The 16,619-nt window shown below is 39.5% G+C and overlaps 1 protein-coding gene across 2 annotated transcripts in view; it reads left to right on the top strand.

The window, feature by feature from the left end:
* LOC103038806 (gamma-aminobutyric acid receptor subunit beta-2) overlaps window positions 1–16,619 on the top strand; it is a 134,130-nt gene that overhangs the window by 92,056 nt on the left and 25,455 nt on the right. For both annotated transcript variants that reach the window (XM_007232143.4, XM_007232142.4), the window contains exon 5: window positions 6,286–6,368. In XM_007232143.4, coding sequence (XP_007232205.1) covers window positions 6,286–6,368 — 83 coding nt within the window. The remainder of the gene's footprint in view (window positions 1–6,285; window positions 6,369–16,619) is intronic.

Below are 16,619 nucleotides of genomic sequence, written 5' to 3'. Positions count from 1 at the left end.
CACTAGGGATTAGTCGCTAATGCTGCTGCTCCCAGCCTTAGTGAAAATCTGGAAATCTAAGCTTAATGTAAATAAACAGAAGAGCTTTACTCACACTTTTTAACAGTACTTTATTCTAAATATTAATGTTATTATAACTTTATATTGGAAATTAACATGATTACCCATAAAGTGACTTAGTTACCCATGCCCTTTTCCTTACACAGTCAAGCCATAGTCAATGTGTTAGCATGTGCTATTGCATTGTCTTGTTAAATATAAATGGATATCACTGTAAAAGATGTGGTATTGATGGTTGCTCTAAAAGCATGTTGCTCTAAAAGCTCAGTGTTTTTGGTTATCCATCCCAGATGTCTTTGAACCCAAAGAAGTCAATGCTCCTCCTAGACATGGTTAACATAAGGCTTGATGCCATTTATGCACTAATATTCCTCCAAATTTCTTGAATGGTTTAATAATATTATGCAGTATAGAGAGATTTGGTAATTATGTTGCAGCTGGCAACAAGTTATTTAACCCTAAGTGATGCAGTGAGTAGCTTCTCATTTGTTAAACAACCATGAGAAACACACATTTTGTGGATATGGAAAAGTTGCTAGCTGTTTTAGACGTGTCAAAAGGTTCAATTCCTTTCTTTAAGAAAGGAATGTGGTAAAAAAATCTTGAATGATTGTAATCGGTGATTACCTAAATGTTTTGTGAAATCAAATCATACACAAACAACACTAGATCTCAGGGAAATGTTTAATAGTGAAAGTAAGAGCATTTCAATGCTCAATGCACATCATTGACCATCAGTCAATTTTACAGTTCATTTGTAAATAAAGGGAACAGAGTCTTAAGGAAGAGTGGAGAGACACACAGTCCAAACTGCTTGATGTTTAGTGTGAAGTTTCCACCAATCAGAGATGGTTTGGAGAGACATGTCATCTGCTGGTGTCGATCCACTGTGTTTTTTTTCCCCAGAAAATCACTTCATGCTTCCCTCTGCTGACAACTTTTATGGAGATGCGGATTTCATTTTCCAGCAGGACTTGGCACAATGCCCACCCTGCCAAAAGTACCAATTGGTCTTATATACTGTTTTAATTTTCTGAGACACTGATTTTTGGGTTTTCATTGGCTGTAAACCATAATCATCTAAATAAATAAAGTCTTTAAATAGATAATTCTTTGTGTAATACATGTATATACTATATGGGATTTACATTTTTAACTGAATTACAGAAATAAAGTCACTTTTCAATGATACTATAATCATTGAGAAGAGATGATAGATGAGATTCTCCCATATAGTGGCCTCAAATATGTTCTACCAAAAAGTTGAGCAGAAATTAATGGGATAAAAGGGATTGATAAAGATAACTTTGCCTTCCTGTAACAATCCCAGAGCAGAGCTTCTGCAGTGATAACTTCAGTTTTCTCCCTTAAAATATGAGCTGAATATGTAGGTGCTGGCTGTGTTACATCAGTTTGAAGCCTCCGGCAGCGGCGCCTCCCACAGGACACCAACAAGCCGTAAAAACTCACAAATCCTGCCAGTAACTGAATGTGTACAGTCCGTCATCGTACATGTCGTAAGTTCAAACCCCCAGCGGACGATAGTAATCGCTCAGGCTGTAGCAGGACGCTGCGTTATACGCAGCCCTTGACTGTAATGTGTCTCTGGGGACGTTTAAACTGGAGAAACTCCACAAATCATGCCGACACTCGCCGGAGTACAGCTGCTCCATCTATCTGGTGGCAAATTTCCACAGATTTGTCAAAATCCTCTGCATAATTCAGTGTATGAGATGAACACAGTCAGAGTTGGCTTGTTGTTTACACTGATGCTTGTTTTTTTTACTGATTTTATAGCCATTATATTTACTATCTAATTACACCAGTGAACCCATACGGAATCATGATCTGAAATAATGATTGTAAATGATCTCTTACAGAAATTAAAGCTAGAGAAGAGAACACTTTCCTCTCGTTTTGTTTTTTCCTTCATTGGCTTCCTGTAGGTTTTAGAATTTAGTTGTTGGTGTGGTGCAGTGGATTACACCAATATCTGCCAGTGAACTACCCTATCATGTGGAAGTCTGGGGTTCGATTCCCGCTCTGGGTGACTATGTTGCGAAACACCAATAAGAGTCCTTGGGCAAGACTCCTAACATTAACTCTTGGCCCACCTCTGTAACAGAAATAACCTTGTGAGACATTCTGAATAAGAGCGTCAGATAAATGCCATGACATTTATTTTAAAAAGGATGTTGTTTGGTGCAAGTCATTTGAATAAGGTAGCCATTATCTATTTGTCTGTGCTAGTATGAGTGGACCAGACACAGCAGTGCTGGTGGAGTGTTTAAACACCTCAGTATTACCACTGCACTAAGAGTAGTCCACCACAGTGTCCTGTGGGCAGCATCCTGTTACCAATGATGACGGACTAGACTTGACCTTATGTCTATAGTAAGGTGGAGCAGCTATAGGTAGCAGTGTTTAATATAGTGAAAAGTTCAGCTGCGCTGCCATGGAGAACAAAACTGATTGATTGTAAATGATCTCTTACAGACATTAAAGCTAGAGAAGAGAACACTTTCTCATTTTGTTTTCACGTCATTGGCTTCCTGTAGGTTTTAGAATTTAGTTGTTGGTGTGGTGCAGTGGATAACACCAATATCTGCCAATGAGCTACCCCATCATGTGCTGGGAAAAGTTCAGCTGGGCTGCCATGGAGAACAAAACTCTATTAAAAAAAAATTCCCCAGTATTTTATTTTTTACTCAGTAATGGGGAGTTTTCCAATGTAGCGAAGTAAATTACTTGTGTCAAAATGTACTTGAGTAAAAGTAAAATAACCTATTTTAAAAACTACTTTAAAAATTACAAATCACTGCCACCCAAAAATATCTGCTCTGTGATTTGGTCCTGTGGGATGCTTACTTTTATGAAACAGGGCAAAAAAAAGATGATTAAGTATGCAGAGGAACAGAAGGATTGCCATTGTTATATACAGACGTACATATATCAAAGCTTTTACAACCATATGTTCCATCAAAGCCATTCAAATCTACTTATCACATTTTGGTCCCTAAAATTAGGTTGAACCATCTGATGGCTTGCTATTTGACTTGACACAATCAACTTGCAACTCAACTTTGCCTTGGCATTCACTGACTTGGACTTGGAATTAGATTTTGGCATTAAGATTGAAAAAGATGTGACAATCCTATTTTTAAACCTAATTTATTTCCAAATGTTAAATAAATAATATTGAATCACATAACTGGACCATTTTGTATTGATTGCAATGCTGCTCTACCACTGGCACACTCCATCGTGATTTGTTTATATATGTAATAAGTTATTGTGAGGCAAGCTGACATTTCGTGGATTTCAAATTATTAATAATCTAATAAGTTCAGTTTGTTGATCAGCTTATCTTCATCCATCACCCACATGCAAGTTTCTTAAAGAACTATGTACGATATACAGAGCCAGACTACCGCAAAAAAGGGAAAAATAATAATAAAAAAAACTCTATAGATTCACAGTAAAGGTATACTACTAATCAGCTACTTCATTGGTTTTAAATATTAAAATGGCATGTCAATTTGATCTTGACTAACCCAAGGTTAGTCTTAACTTTCCACTGTATGGTTTACAATGTATGAACTTGGGACTTGGTTTGAGATTCTCTTGCATTAACATCAGACTTGAGTGTCAGGACTTGGGACTTGACTTGGGATTTGTGTATAAGAACTAAGAAGAGTTTCCAGACTAGGGGCTTAACTAGGGACTTAACTTAAAGTGTCAAGACTGGGGACTTGACTCTGGACTTAAGATTTGGGATTCGACTCTGGAGTTGAGCATCAAGATTTGGGACATTCATTTGGGTTAAGTCTTGGCTCGGAACTTCAGATTTGCTTGTAGTGACTTGACACTTGACTCTGGATTATCTTATATTGACTAGGAACTAGAATCAGGATTCAGTTGTAGTGACTTGAGACATGGAATTCTCTTATTTTGACTTGACGCTCCAATGAAGATTTGTTTTTTGTATTCACTTGGGACTTGACTTGGGATTCACTTGTTTTGACCTGGGACTTGATTTAGGACTTGAATGTCATCGCTTGGGATTTGCTTGTATTAATTTGTTATTACTGGCAAATTAGTGACTTTTTCTCAACCTCCTCTAGTAATAATGCATTCAATTGTTTAATAAATGATTGTATTGAATATGATTGTTGTAAGGTCTGAGACTGTGTTCTTACACACAAGAAATATCCATGACTAATGATGAGCATCTGTCGGTTAATGCCAAAGCTTTCCTTGCCGTACCTTCACCTCAAACCTCTGTTGCCTCTGCCGGCAGACCCAGGGCTAGATTTAGCGAATCTGGCGTTGGCTCTCCAGGGCCTCCTGTCATACTGCTCCTCCCTTTGTTCTCTCCGAGTTCTGCCAGTCGACTTACACACCCCGGGCCCGTATTCCGCCTCAGTGGTTCTGGCAGTTTATAACTTTGAAAGATGAAAAGAGCAGCTCTTGACTCGTGGCCCAGCGGCGAGGCTCTGCCGTCTCCCATCCAGAATCTCTCCTAGGGCAGTTCTGAATGCTAAAATGGGCGTGGGCCTCGGATCTGAGAGATCCCATTAATGGAACAGTCACTCAGTCTAGCAGTACTAAAGTAGGGTTGCACAGTAGTAAAGTACTAATAGCGAAAATGGTATTGGCCTGTGATAATATCATGTTATCATGTTATATGCAGCTCTGGAAAAAATGAAGAGACCACTTCAAACTAATCTTTTTTTTTTGTTTGTTTTGCTATTTTTAGGTATATGTTTGAGTACAATGAACATTATTGTTTTATTCTACAAACTACTGACAACCTTTCTCCCAAATTCCAAAAAAAACGTTTACCTCTTCAGTGTAATCAAGAGGAAGACAGATAGTCACAAGCTATCAAACAAAGCTGAAGTGCAAAGATGGGCACCCAAAAGCAGTGTGTAAGACTGGTGGTGGAAAGCATGCCAAGACACAAGAAAGCTGTGATTATTCCACCAAATATTGGTTTCTAAACTTGTTTCTAAATGAATTTGAACAATTTTTCTGCAAATAAATGCTTTAAATGACAATATTTTTTATTTGGAATTTGGGAGAAATATTGTCAGTGGTTTATAGAATAAATCAACACTTTTCTTCTTACTCAAACATATAAAATCTATAAAATGTAACAGAGACACTGATCTTTTTGAAGTGTTTTTTTTTTATTTTTTCCCAGAGCTGTATATGTTATTGTACATTATACAGACATTACTCCAATGATTGTTGCTGACCTTGATATTGTTCATTGTGTTTGTTTTATCAGGGAGAGGCTATAATTTATTCCCCCATACACTCCTATTAACTTTAACAACACCTCACAACTGCTTGACTTGGAACCACTTGGTAAACACCTAGTACACCATGGCAACATCAAGCCAACATCTTAGCAACCACACTTTTCTATACAACCTCTAGCAGCCTCTTTGGTTGAAGTTATCATCCAACAGCTGGTATGATAGATCAGAATTTAATGATGGTACTTTAGATGAGCTCTTGCTGGAGTTAAACACATCCCTCTGGCACTGGTTAGAGGCATCCAATAAAAATTGATAACAAATATAGCTGAGATATTGTAATCATGTGATTAGCAGTGACACTGGCATGGTGGTAGAGTGTGTGTGTAAGTGTGCATTGCACTGGTACACGAAGATTAATCACAGCAGTGCTATCACGACTGGACTAGGAATAGTCCACCAACTGAATAGTCCTTTGTGCAGTGACTCATGACCACTGATGAAGGACATAATAATCATATATCATATTTTAATTTCACTGTAAATGCAATAAAAACCCATCATCACCCTGTGATGCTGTGATGCTGTTTGGTACAGGTGTCTTTTGGCTGATGTAAACAGAGTTGGGGATCCAACATTTTCCTTTAAGTGTGTTGGCTGGCTAGTGATGCTGCATTGAAGGCAGTTGAGAAATAGGTGGGGTCTGGCTTCACATGTATCAGAGGAGGCATGCACTTATTCTTACTGCAGTTCAGAAGAATTACTGGTGATAGGGGGACAGACTGGGTTAATTGGGTGAGAAACATGTTGACCAGTGAGACATGGTGCTAACTGGTATTATTGGTCTTCTTCCATTGCAAACCGCATTATCACTGTCTGAGACCTTCTAAAAAGATGAAGAAGTGTTGACGAGAACTGTCATCTTTTGATTGACAGATGCTCTGTTTTTCTCTATCTGTAGGATCACTACAACTGCAGCCTGCATGATGGACCTGAGGAGATACCCGCTAGACGAACAAAACTGCACCCTGGAAATTGAGAGCTGTGAGTGGCACAAAAAATCCTTCCTTTCTCTCTCTTTCTTTCTCTCTCTCTGTCTCATTTCTCGGAGATGATGGTGGATGTTCTGTCCTGAACCTGAAACCACATATCTGTCCAGTACCATTAAGATAAGCTCAGGTCTGCTGCGTCTGTTATTTTCTTTTTCCATTATTCCACCACTCTTAAAATCGCTCTGCTGCTCTGATATGGTCAGACCAGTTCTTCTCCAGCACTCGTTCAGGAATTAAGTGGAATGGTCCTGTTATCGACTTTCTGCAGATCTCTTAAGACAACAAAAGAAAGTTGTGTTACATGAGAGAGTGAGACGGACAAGTTTTCACTCCTTCGCCAATATAAAGTGTACAGGCTGGGATCGATATTTCAAACAGGAAGTGGAGATAGGTTTGTAAAGAGGTCAGGGCTGCCACAGTCAATTTAAGTGCTAACATTTAATGTGGTAAATGTATTAAATGTATTATGTATTTATTTTCATAATTATAAGACAGACATTACATTGATTCCAAGTTAAAGTCTCAGAATTGTGTTAACCTTTTCTCATTCATTTGACCTGTTTTCAATCACATTTTAAAATCGGTTATTTACCAGGTGAGAGAGAACATGACTAATAAGCAATATGTGAAGTTTTGCAGCACACAATTACTTTCTGCTAAGATATTGTAATCATGTGATTAGCGGTGAGAAACTTTTGCATAGCAGGGACACTGGCATGGTAGTAGAGTGTGTATGTGCGTATTGCGCTCGTACACAAAGATTAATCACAGCAGTGCTGCAGGAGTTTTTAAACACCTCTGTGTCACTGCTGGACTAAAAATTAGTCCACCAACAGAATAGTACTGTTGGCAGTGCCACTTGACCACTGATGAAGGACATAAATGCAATAAAAACCCATCATCATCCACAGTGTGATGCTGATTGGTAAAGGTGTCTGTTGGCTGATGTCAGAGCTGGGGATCCAAAACTTCAGGATTTAGATTAGTTCTAAACAGAACTAAATTATATCCTGAGTGTGAAAAGTCAAAACTCCTGTATTACCTTAATGAGACTGACACTTATCTTCTCAAAGTTGCTGAGGGATAAAGAGAACAGGCCAGACTGTGTGGTACAAGGCAGATGAAAAAAGCCTAATCAAATCTAATTGGGACCCTATCAGGTCATCTGAACATGGATGGAGTGCACCAAGGGTGCAGGGAGTTACAGTGCAGCTGAGAGAGATAGAGGGCTAAGAGAGGTAGATAATGATAGGCTGGAACACAGGGGTACACAGGGGTAGACGCAACACTTGCTAATTCTGCTCCCGAGCACATCCACAGCCTAATTTTTCGACCGCCTCCTCTCCCAGCTCGACAGTGATTGCAGCACGAGAGGGAATATTTAATGCCTGATAAAAATTGAAAAACACATGAGGCTGCTGCTGTTTGCTCGCTGTTCAGAGATGCACGACTCGTGCAGATGCAATGTGAGGCTGACTGGTGGCTTCTTTGAATGCGATGGGCTGCCATTCGGTTTAAAGAATGCACCAGCTCCTTTTGTTTGGCCTTTTTATACAGATTTCTCTCTCTTGCTTTTTTTCTGCTTTCTTGCTTTTCTGACAGGCTAGACAGCAGCTAAATTATATATATATATATATGCTATAACATTTATTGTTGTAACTACTGGATCTTAACATAATAATTTTTTATATATATATATTTTTCCAATTGTATAACATTTTGTCCCCAGTTAGGAAGACCAATTACACCATCCACTCATTAAACTTCCTCATCACTAGTAATGTCCCTTACACTAGGAGGATGAGGATGAGCACATGCCTCTTCTAATACAAGAAGTCAGACTCCGCCTCCATTGTATCTGCTGCCAATGCATCATCACTAGGCAGCCAGTGCACACAGAGGAAATTGACAGATTCCCAGCTCAAAAACACTGGCCAGCAGATGCCTGTGCCAGCCAGTAACACACTAGCAGTGATGAGGGGATATTTATACTTAATACCTGATAAAATAAAAAAAAAGAAAAATACACGATGATTTAAAGAAATAAAGACCAAAAAAAGTGGTGATGGCAGAATAAGGTGTCTTTTTTACAGTGAGATGGAACAAATTCTTTGTGTTAATCCCAGCTACAGAGACTGGGATTCTTGCAGCTTTGATAGCTCTCGCAGTTTTTGCAATAATTAAACCAGAACTTCATATAAAGCATTGCTCTTAGTAAAACTTTTATGGGTTCTTCAATTTGAGACTGATGAGGAACCCTGTAAGTTGCTTTGAGGGGTTAAGCTTGATTGAGCTTGATTCGAGAAGGTTCCACCAAAGGGGCTTCCTCTTCAGTTTCAAATTAAGGAACACCCTAAAACTTTTTCTAAGAATTACTAAAAGGAACAGGAGGACATTTAAGTGTAAGAAAGAAACATTAAGAGACATAAAGACTCAAGGAGACCCTCCTAGAGATGTTAGGAGGGAACACTGAAAGGAACAGAACTTAAAAAGCCCATCTCTAAAGGGAAACTTTCTTCATCCCTGTGTTGCTCTGTACAGTGAACTCCAGTAACTCTTTTTATTCTGATTATAACTAGTGCTGGGTGATACGATCTCAAATCAATATCATGGTTAATTGAACAAATAGCCCTCCCCCAATGCAGGGTACAACACAAAAAGAGCCTATGGTTAACCCATTGTGGTGCGATCACTGACATCCATATAAGGGCCAACCTGAAACCCATGGACAAAATGTTCCAGTGTGACCCAGTTGGACTACCCATGCAGGTCCCACATAGGAATGTAAACTGGGGACTGAAGTTCATGGAGGACTACAAGGAGTCAGAGGGGTTCCTCAGCAACACTCTCTCTAAATGTAGCCCCTGCTGATTTCCTGGTACAGATGTATTGGAGGTCATGGTTCAGCTGTAATGCACACCCCTGTCTACAAAGTTAATAATGTTGAAATTTCAGTTTCATTAACACTCTAAAGGTCTACCGCCTTCAGCGTCTGATTACACAGAACCGCAGAAGGAACACGAAGAGAACATCTCAAAAGGGCACCAAATAAATCACAATTAATGCAAACGACGAAACATGAAATAAGATGCTGATTAAATGCGTTCTTTTTTTTCCCCCTCCTTGTCTCTAATTGGACTTGTGTGTCGGAGGCATAATTGCTGTTTACACTCCGGAGAGAGAGTGTGATTGTTTATGTAGGGTGCCGCGGGTTGCAGTCAATAAATGGCCGAGATGTTTTTCTTGGTGGTGGGCGATATCGATGCAGTTCTTGGAGAATCATTAGCGTGTTTTTTTTTTCCCCCTCAGTCTGCTGCTGAGTAGGTGTTGGCAGTTATATAGGCACTCTGAAAATACTAAAGATGGGAAATTGAATGAGGAAAAGAAACCAACAGCCCACTAAAGCCCTGAAGGACTTTATGAAAATTTTAATACTGAGAATGAACTTTATTTCTGATATTCTAATTCTCAATTTTATTAGAGAATAGTTCAACAGAACAGTTTCCTGTAAAAAAGCTATACAGGTATATATTCCCTCAATGGCTCATCTGTAAAGTTGCTAATTAAGCATCCAGGAGCACCATTTTATGAATAAATAGTTTTTCCAGTAGGTTCCTTTATGCCGACACAAACAGGAGCAGATGGAGTGTGAAGTCTGTCTGCTCTGGGTGATCATTAGATAGACTGAGGGCAGGCCATTAGCACTGGGGCAAGACCAGAGACTGACAGGTTTAGCACCTTATTGATGCTACACGGCTATGCCACTGTTTCTGCTGGTTTGCTCGATATCCCTGACCCAGCTGGGAATAGAACCTGCTCTTTAATTCACGTTTGAGGGCTAAACTACTTCTGTAAAGTAGTAGACGAGTAGATTCTTGCTTCTGCTTGACCTGCAACAATCAGCTTCTTATACTCACCTGACTAAATGTCTGTTTTCTAATCTAAAATACATTACATTTGAGCTTCTGCTGAGGTGTTCACTCTAGCAGGTGACAGAGCAACAAGAGGCCAGTCATTTCCTTTGACTACATGAATTGTATTCGCAGTCTAGGGGGGAAGAGGCAAGTGGCACAGCTACAGGACAACAGGCAACAAATTTCTTACCTTTATTCAAATTAATTATGATGTTTTGAAGTGAAATTGTAAATCGATTAGCTCCAAAACACTCTTCCAATTTCTCCAACTGGTCCTCAGCTTCTGCTCTCTAAACTTTTGCTTCCTATAAGCATTTGGTTCCTATCAGTGTTGTTCTGAACATGGATGAAACACATAAAACTCCTGAATCTGATGCAAGCCCGCATTCGAAAATGCAATCAGGCTCAAACACACAAATTTGGCCAATATAAGTGAGGTTTCAGGTGTTCTCCTGATGAAACTGCTTGAGAAATCCTGTAGGAAGTACTGTAGGAAGCTGCATTAAGGCAAAGAGAACTACTGAAAAATCTCAAGATCCTTGATATTTGGATTCTAGGTAATGAAATAAAAGTTACTATTTTAGGTTTGAAGTTTTCCATTAGATTTTTTCATGTGAAAAGGTAGTAAAAATAGTTGTGGACCAAAGAAAATAGTAGTTTACAAGGACCAGCAAAGGATAATTATGTGATAAAACCTTAATTTATCTAATTTAAATATTTAGGTTGCTTTTTTGCAAACAGGCATTTAGTTGATTTAGAGATTCAGTATTTATTTATTCAGCAAGGAGTTTTTTTTTTGTTTGTTTGTTTTTTTTTGCCATAGCCTGTGCAATGGCCCACACAGTTGTGAGCATTTACACTGATCAGGTACAATATAGCATTATGACCACATCCTTTTTCTACACGCATCATCTATTTTTCTTTTTTTTTTTTTTAGCTCCACTGAGCACATAGATGCTTCTGTTTTACTTCTGTTATACTTTATTATTCTTCTTTCACCCTATTCCTCAATGGTTAGGACCCCACAGAACCACCACAGAGCATCTATTATTTGGGTGGGGGGTCATTCTTAGCATTGTTATTCTCGTAGTGACACTGACATGGTGATGGTGTGTTGTGTTGGTACAAGTGGTTCAGACACAGCAGTGCTGCTGAAGTTTTAAACACCTCAGTGACATCCTGAACTAAGAATATTCCACCATGATGGTCCTGTGGGCTACATCCTGTGGAAAGCCTCCTTTGGGCAGCATCCTGTGACCAATAATGAAGGGCAAGACAAACATAAACTTTGCAGCAACAGATGAGCTACTGTATCCGACTTTATATCCACGAGCAACTAGGTAGGACTGGTAGGACTGTCTAATAGAGTGGAAAGTTTATTGTATTCAAGAATTAAATAATCTGTAACACTTTGCTGTTCGGCTCTATTCATATGGGCGCATGACCCCTGAAACATATACATATATGTATAAAAATGTATTGCAACAAGGGTATAACATACAAAGATTTGTACTATCATTTGGGATCTGCAAAATCAGCTCAGTGAATTTGGGTGTTCTTATTGTTTATATTATTGTTCCCTGTTAGTTACAGTTCATGATATCTTACATCTTCACCATGTTTGGAAGCTGTATTTTAGCCTGTTTAGTTCACACTGTGAGTTGATCTTAAGTTAATCTGCTTTAAAGACAGTATTCTGTTATGCCATAGAGACTCAAATAAAGAGATTCAAAAAACATAGGAATCAACGTTGTGAAATATTGGTGGCAGACGAGGATGCCATGGGAAAACCAAAAAATTACAGACGCATTGCATATATAGGCATATATCCCGCCTCTGCAGCCCGCCTTTGAAAAGTTTGGCAGAAAAAAAGCAGCTGCAGCGATTCGTTCTACACGTGTTCCTCGTCCTTGTTTTCTTATCGTACAGCTCGAATAACGTCATGCTCTGCGTAAAGGCTGCTTCTGAAAAACTGTGAGGGATAAGGAACGTCTTTTTCACAGAGGTGACTTTTTTTTTTTTTTTTCCCTTTTTTTGACACCCAACAACGTTATCTCATCTCCACGGCCCACCGTGTGTTAGTCAAATTTTCTGCACTGCCGAAGCACAACACAGAGGAGCAGGCAGCCATCAGATCCAATTTTAGACACTGCTTACACCCCTCTGGGGTACGGGGAGGTTTGTTCGCTCGGGTTTATTCCTTTGCTTTAGATGTTCCTGTTCTACATTCGTGCCTCGTTCCCCCGGCAGCGAGAGATGGAGAAACTGTGCGTGCGAGTGTACGAGTGTGGACTTTGGGGGCACTTTTAATTGGACACCAGATATGGGATTAAAGTGGCTTTGAACTGTCGGCATCAAACATTCATCGGAGCTCCTCGTGAAAGCTTCGCATTTAACAGCAGAAACGTTCTGTTCAGTCCTTCATTCCTTCTTTCCTTCCTTCCATTTGCCGGTCTATTCTCTACTGTTTTTTTTTTCTTTCTTTCTTTTGTTTTTCCTTTTTTTATTCTTTCCAACTTTAAAAAAAAACAGAAAGAAAATATTTAGTAATTAAATACATTTCTTCTGATCTATGAGGAAACCTTTGGTGTTCTAAAGAGGGTTTCTTGGGAATGTGATCAGGAAGACAGTCGTCTACATTGGTCACTGATCACAGTCTTCTACTGAGTCTCTGCCCTGAAGACATGGCGGACACCCTAAAGTGTTAGATATGTCACTCTGCTCAACATCTAGATTTAAACACTTGGCCTGTCCTGACAAACAGGCTACTAAGAAGAAGTCTTCATAGGATAGTACTACCAGAGACACTCAATACCTCGGCTGCTGCCTAGGTTTTGGAACACAACTTGCGTGTCTCTACAGCTTGACAAGATTTTTGGCAATTGTTTATTCGTGCACTCTTGGTTTGCTGAAGTGTAAAGTCAAGTGTAAGTCAGGCAGGGACATGGTCCTGACCTCCGACTGCCCTGCCAGTCAAGGAGGAAGTCCTCCGCTCCGTTCTTTAGTGCTTCTTTCCCACACTAGATTCATGTGGGTTCAGGGCAAGCCGAGCGAGCCGAGCCAAGTGCAGTGATGTAACAGGGCTGACAGCGACGCAGGCAAGAGAGCTAATTTGCAAAGTCAGAGTCAATGACACAGAAACAATGGAGTTAAGTGGCTCTGAGAAGTCCAGCCGACCACACAAAGGCCGAAGCCTCCTTCTTTGCATAAGGAAGAATGGCTGAATGTCTGTGCCTGACCCCTCACCAGCGGGGTTTTCTTCTAATGTCCTCTAGAGTGACATTCAGACAACTGTGGTCTATGTAGAATGTGGGAAATTAAAACCAGTTTTTCCCAGTAACCCCACATTTTGTCATTCATACAGGTCATGTTTGGTGTCAAAGGTTTGGTGCTTCATACTGATGCTACAAGGCTTTTCTGTCATACAACCTGCACAGGGTGCTTTGCTATGCTCTTTGTTATCGTACACCCTGTCAACAGTATTTTCACATCTTGCCCCTGCAAGATTTAGTTTAGTAATATATCTATACTGATGTCTGTGGTGGTGTGGAAATTAGGTGTGTTTCAGGAAAATTTCTGGTATTTCTACTTTGGCAGCGGAAAACACAGGTACACCATTGACTGATTTAAACCATGACAACAGTCAATAGTCACACATCCTTGCCTATCTTAGCTATGCAGGTGCGATGTTCGTGAGGCACTCTTTACCCACACATATGCACTGCAGCACAAAATTAAAAAAACAACTCTGTCCTCAGACATTACCTGCTGGTGCACCTTCACAGTGTGAATGTGCAGGTCAGTTTCCTCTGCTGAGACACGCAAAGTGCTTCACTGTTAGATACCAACACGCCAAAGTCAGAGCAAACCTGGCTCTTAAAGGCAATAGCAATTGAAATGGTCATTGGTTTATTTCCTGTTACGCCCAAAACACACCCATGATTAATTAAGAGAATTAGTACATGCCTTTTGCACATTTTGAGCTGCACAAGGCAACCTCACACTGTCATGCGCCAAATTCAGCTGCGTGATGTGTGGTTGATGGCTTGCCTGTTGAACACTCAAATAGGGCCCTATGTGTATTAATGTTTTGTAATGTTTCTACAATTAAATAAAGGTAATAAACATCCAGGGTATAATCATGCTGGCTCCCGTCGTATTGAATGTCATGATCTGATCTACAAGGAGAACGTGATCAGAGATAGCATTACCTACACTGAGCATGCCAGGAAAAAGGCTGCTATAGATGTGCTGTAAACCCTGAAGCACCCTGTGTAAAATTTTAGAAGTTGGTGAGAGACTGTTAGACATGCCTCTATGATACATTTTGCCAGACTTTGAGATGGGGCGCATCATTGGATGGAGAGAAGCAAAATGATTGTTCTGACAAGTTGCCCACCATCTAGGCAGTCCTCCTTCCAGTACCCTACTCCTTGCTTTGCAGTGGTTCAGAGAATGAGAGAACCCTGTTTAATTAATTAAAGTTAATATATTTTTTATAGAAAAAATTCAGGGGACCACAATGTTGTAGAAAAAGGATGCACCAAACATCAACCTGTCCTGGTGGTGTCAAATATATCTCTAGTCTGATCTACGAGGAGAACGTGGTCAGGGATGGCATCACCTACACTAAGCATTAGGTCACTGCTGTAGAGGTGGTGTAAACCCTGAGACATCAAGGACACATGCTGTAAAGCTTTTAAAATTGGTGAAAAAAATTGTTGACTGTTAGACACGCCTCTACGACACACTCAAAGACATTTTGCCCATTTGACAGACTTGGAGATGGGGCACATCATCGGAGGCAGAAAGATTATTTGGACAAACTGCCCATCATCTAAGATGTCTTTCAGCCAGCTTGGTTTGCAGTGGTGTCAAGGAGAAGAACCCAGTTTCTGAAATTAATTAAATTAATGAAATGAAATGAAATCTTTAAAAATAAAAAGCAAGGGCCACAAAGTCCTTGTGAAAGGAGGTGTCAAGCATCATCGTAAAGTGCTTTGAGACAACATCCACGGTATACCATGCTCTCTATTCGTCTTCTCGTCCATCATGGTGGTGTCAAGCTAATCTGGCTTTTAGAGAAGCAGAATGATTGTTCTACCAAACTACCCATAATCTAAGCTGTCCTTCAGCCAGCCACTTACTCCTTGGTTTGCAGTGGGGCAAGAAGGAGAACCCTGGAGTGTTGAGGGACAGAAGTGTATTGTATTTAGCAATGATCCAATAGCAATTGGGTTTGAGTATGGAGGTCTCGTCCACACAGTAATGGTTTCCCAAGGAATATCTCTGCCAGATTGCAACACTGTTCCTGTCTTTTCTCTCGTTTTTGTTTAGGCCATTCAGGACAGGAACGATATTACTATGCAAAGGACAGTAGTAAAACTTTTTGTTTGATTGTAAAGGATATAGAGGGGTTGGAAACATATCTTTTTATCTTTCTGTAATAAAAAGTGTCTCTGTCTTTGGCATTCTTGGTCTTAGTCTTGACTTGTTGTCAACATGTCCTGATCTGGATTTGATGTTTACTACAAAAAACCTTTGGTCTTGACCCTTACTTAATATGTCCTGGATTTGACAACTAAAAGTCTTGGTCTTGATTTTGAATCGACTACAGTTTTTCCCAAATGTTTAAACGCATTTCTAGAAACACAAACTGAAAGTGATTAACTGCTTTGTTAAAACTCCACAAATCTCTAGCAAAACTGATTCCTTCCAACAAAACAACAAACACAGCTATTTATATACTTATCTCTTACAGAGCATCAAACAAACACTGACAAGATACATTTAAAGCACTTTTATCAGAAGTATTTGGTTGTGTTTTTGACTTCATAAAGCCACTGTACAAATTAAAATGCATACCATGCAAGTCCATGGGAATATGTTGGCTTTCTGTTCTTTATATTTATTTGGTGCAATAATAATTTATTTGGGGGGACCCTCCCCCCATATAGCATTACAGTACTACATGTATATGCAACACAAATGTAAGCCATTTTTACTGTATGTAGTATGTTGGAAAACTGTAATTTCCCCTTATGTAAGTGCAATGAGAAACATGGCGAGGAAAATCAGTTCACGTACAAAGAGGTAACAAAAATGCATTTCTTATTTATGTATCTGAAGGTCAGTGATTCTTTGGTGACCAAGCTGTACTAAATGATGCAATTTGTGTTTAGCGATTTGCAAAGCTGTGATTTAGAATGATATTTGAGTGAGAACATGTGGAATTGTGCTCACAATGATGACATATGGTCTTCATGTTTTTGGATTTGTGTGCATAGTTCCATATTTTGTGAAAAAACTGTAACTTGCACTTGGCTATA

The sequence above is a fragment of the Astyanax mexicanus genome, chromosome 17 (genome assembly GCF_023375975.1).
Source record: "Astyanax mexicanus isolate ESR-SI-001 chromosome 17, AstMex3_surface, whole genome shotgun sequence".
Taxonomy (NCBI): Eukaryota; Metazoa; Chordata; class Actinopteri; order Characiformes; family Acestrorhamphidae; genus Astyanax; species Astyanax mexicanus.
The sequence above is the reverse complement of the archived record's forward strand: the minus strand, read 5'-3'. Positions and strand labels throughout refer to the sequence as shown.